At 38.0% G+C, this 2,436-nt stretch overlaps 1 protein-coding gene across 1 annotated transcript in view; it reads right to left on the reverse strand.

Moving 5' to 3' along the window:
- LOC127741605 (ankyrin repeat-containing protein ITN1-like) overlaps nt 1-2,122 on the reverse strand; it is a 3,402-nt gene extending 1,280 nt beyond the window's left edge. The window contains exons 1-2 of the mRNA XM_052254373.1: nt 2,014-2,122; nt 660-1,081 (exon numbers count right to left, since the gene is read on the reverse strand). Coding sequence (XP_052110333.1) covers nt 660-1,081; nt 2,014-2,122 — 531 coding nt within the window. The remainder of the gene's footprint in view (nt 1-659; nt 1,082-2,013) is intronic.
- Nucleotides 2,123-2,436: the final 314 nt, after the last annotated feature.

The raw sequence follows: 2,436 nt of genomic DNA on the forward strand, positions 1-2,436 counted from the left end.
CTAGGGAGAGATCTCGCCGTCGCGCTCCGCCACTTTTGCCGCTGTTACCGACCTCGCCGCCACTTTGCGTTCCCACCGCTGTGCCTCCCCGTTTATGCTTCAACTTCTGCTTCTTGCTTCGGTTTCTTCTTGAGCTTCTGCTTCTGCTTCTTCTGTTTCTGTGTCTGCTTCTGTTTTTATTTTTGTTTCTAATTCTAATTTTGATTTGTTATTTTCTGATTTTATTGTTATTGTGTGTTGATTTTGTTATTGAATTTGATGTTGTTTTTGAATTTGAATAATGTGTTATTGTTGGTATTCTTGAATCTGATTATTAGTATTTGGTGGGAGTAAGAGAGGTGGTGGTGGTGGTAAAGGTGCTGGCGGTGGTGGAGGATATTTTTGTCTGTAAAATATTAAAATGACAATTTTAATACGAAATAAAACTTTTGAGACGATTTTAAATAAAAAATAAAGTTGGGGACGGATTTGATTTCAACCCTAAGTTTTAGAACCAAAACAATACTTATTCCTTGTTATAATAAATAAATAATTTTAAATATAATAAGTTAAATAAGATGACTTTTTCTTATTTTTTCTTTAGCATGATTCAAAAATTACAGGAAGTTAGTATCTTTGAAAGAGAATTGTATTGGCCTTGAAAGAGATAGCATACCTACCTTAAACCATTGCATTTCTCTTTGCATTTGTAAAAGTGCACCAGAGATACGATTAAGATGTGATGATGGAGGAGGCAAGCCTGCCATGTGTAGCAAACAGTTGGCACCTTTGTCTCTCATGTTTGCAAATACATGCTTCATAGCAAGGCCATGGATGAGATTAAGAACTGCTGCTTGGCGAAATTCAACAGCCAAAAAGAATATGTTCCTTCCATTCTCATCATTTGTGTTCCACAAGAAAGGATAATGGATCCTTATTGCTTCCACTATGAATTCAGGATTTCCTCGTTTTGCTGCTTTAAGAATCGCTTCACGTATTCTACCCGCTGTAATCTCTCTTTCGTTTAACTTATAAATTGCACTAAACGCAGCTTGTAGAGGAAACTCCTTATCATTTTCAACTGCTTTTGCCTTTTTGATTCCTACAGTCCATTCACAAATAAACTATATATCATTCCAACTACTAGCCTAATAATAATAATCATGAAATGGATATTACTATTCATATTTTAATAACGTCATTCTTTTCTTTTACTAATTCATACATATATACAGTGTAAGAAAATAAATCTTGTACGAAGAAAAAAAAATACTAAAACTAAAAATAAAAACTAATAAGACCTAAGTTTTGTGTCGTTCTATAGCACTTTAATTTACTTTGAGATTCATTGATTCATTGAAAACTGTTAGTATAAAATAGTAGCAGCCAGAAGGAATTAAGGAGTAGTAGTAGAACTTCCATACCTATTAAATGCAAGATACGCCTGACCGATTGATGCAATAGGCCTAGACCAAGAGCACCACCGAACAAAATAAAGGAGATAAATAAGAGTAATATTATTTTAACAACTTTTTATTTTTTGTCAACTAATAAAATTTATTATCTACCAAATACCAGGTTTTAATATATATATTAAACAAGATGAATAATTCACGTGTTACTTTAATAAAAAAGTGTTGGTATTTTATGAAATTATGTGTTGCGGACTTGACCCTCGAATCCCGTATCGAAACAGCCTCCAACCCGGATACCTGAGTCCGCCCTCCCCCTTCCACACCTTTTTTTCGTTTCTAACGGGCTCAAACTGACCCCACATCCTCTAACTAATATCAAATTTAAATACCTTTCTTATCTTAGCAAGATAAGATAAGATAAAAATAATTACTACTAGCTATATAAAAGGGAGTCAGAGACCCCTCAAGTACGTTATTCATTCTACACATCTTATACCTCTCAGACCTATTCTGACTTGAGCATTGGAGTGTCTTCGTAGGTACCACTCTCATTGCTCCAATTGGATAATCCGACGACCGCCCCGAATCACAAGTCCCCGATCCATCTCATAAACCGTACTAGAGACTTCTAGTACATTAGCGCTGTTTGTGGGGACTGCCAAATCGTGGTGGCATGATGGAAAATCCCGCAGAACAATCTTCCAGTCACCACCACGACTCACGCACATGGAGCCCAACTCCGAACCCTAGAACAATGTTCCTCTCACCCACAAGAGGATACCAAGCCCTATACACCGCCAACCGACCCCAGCCCAACAATGCAAGAACCAAACGAGGACAACCATCCTCCCACTGAAGCACGAGCACCCGACGGCTTGGGAGAAAAGGCGGTCCAAATAATTCAAGAACTATGCCTCAAAGTACAAAACCTCGAAGCCCGAGTCACGTCCAAAGTGCAATACCAACCCAAGCACGCAAGCCAGGTGACCTCGAGGACCCGATTTCGCCGCGAAACCAGGAACAACAGGTCGCCTGAGCGACA

The sequence above is a fragment of the Arachis duranensis genome, chromosome 9 (genome assembly GCF_000817695.3).
Source record: "Arachis duranensis cultivar V14167 chromosome 9, aradu.V14167.gnm2.J7QH, whole genome shotgun sequence".
Lineage (NCBI taxonomy): Eukaryota > Viridiplantae > Streptophyta > Magnoliopsida > Fabales > Fabaceae > Arachis > Arachis duranensis.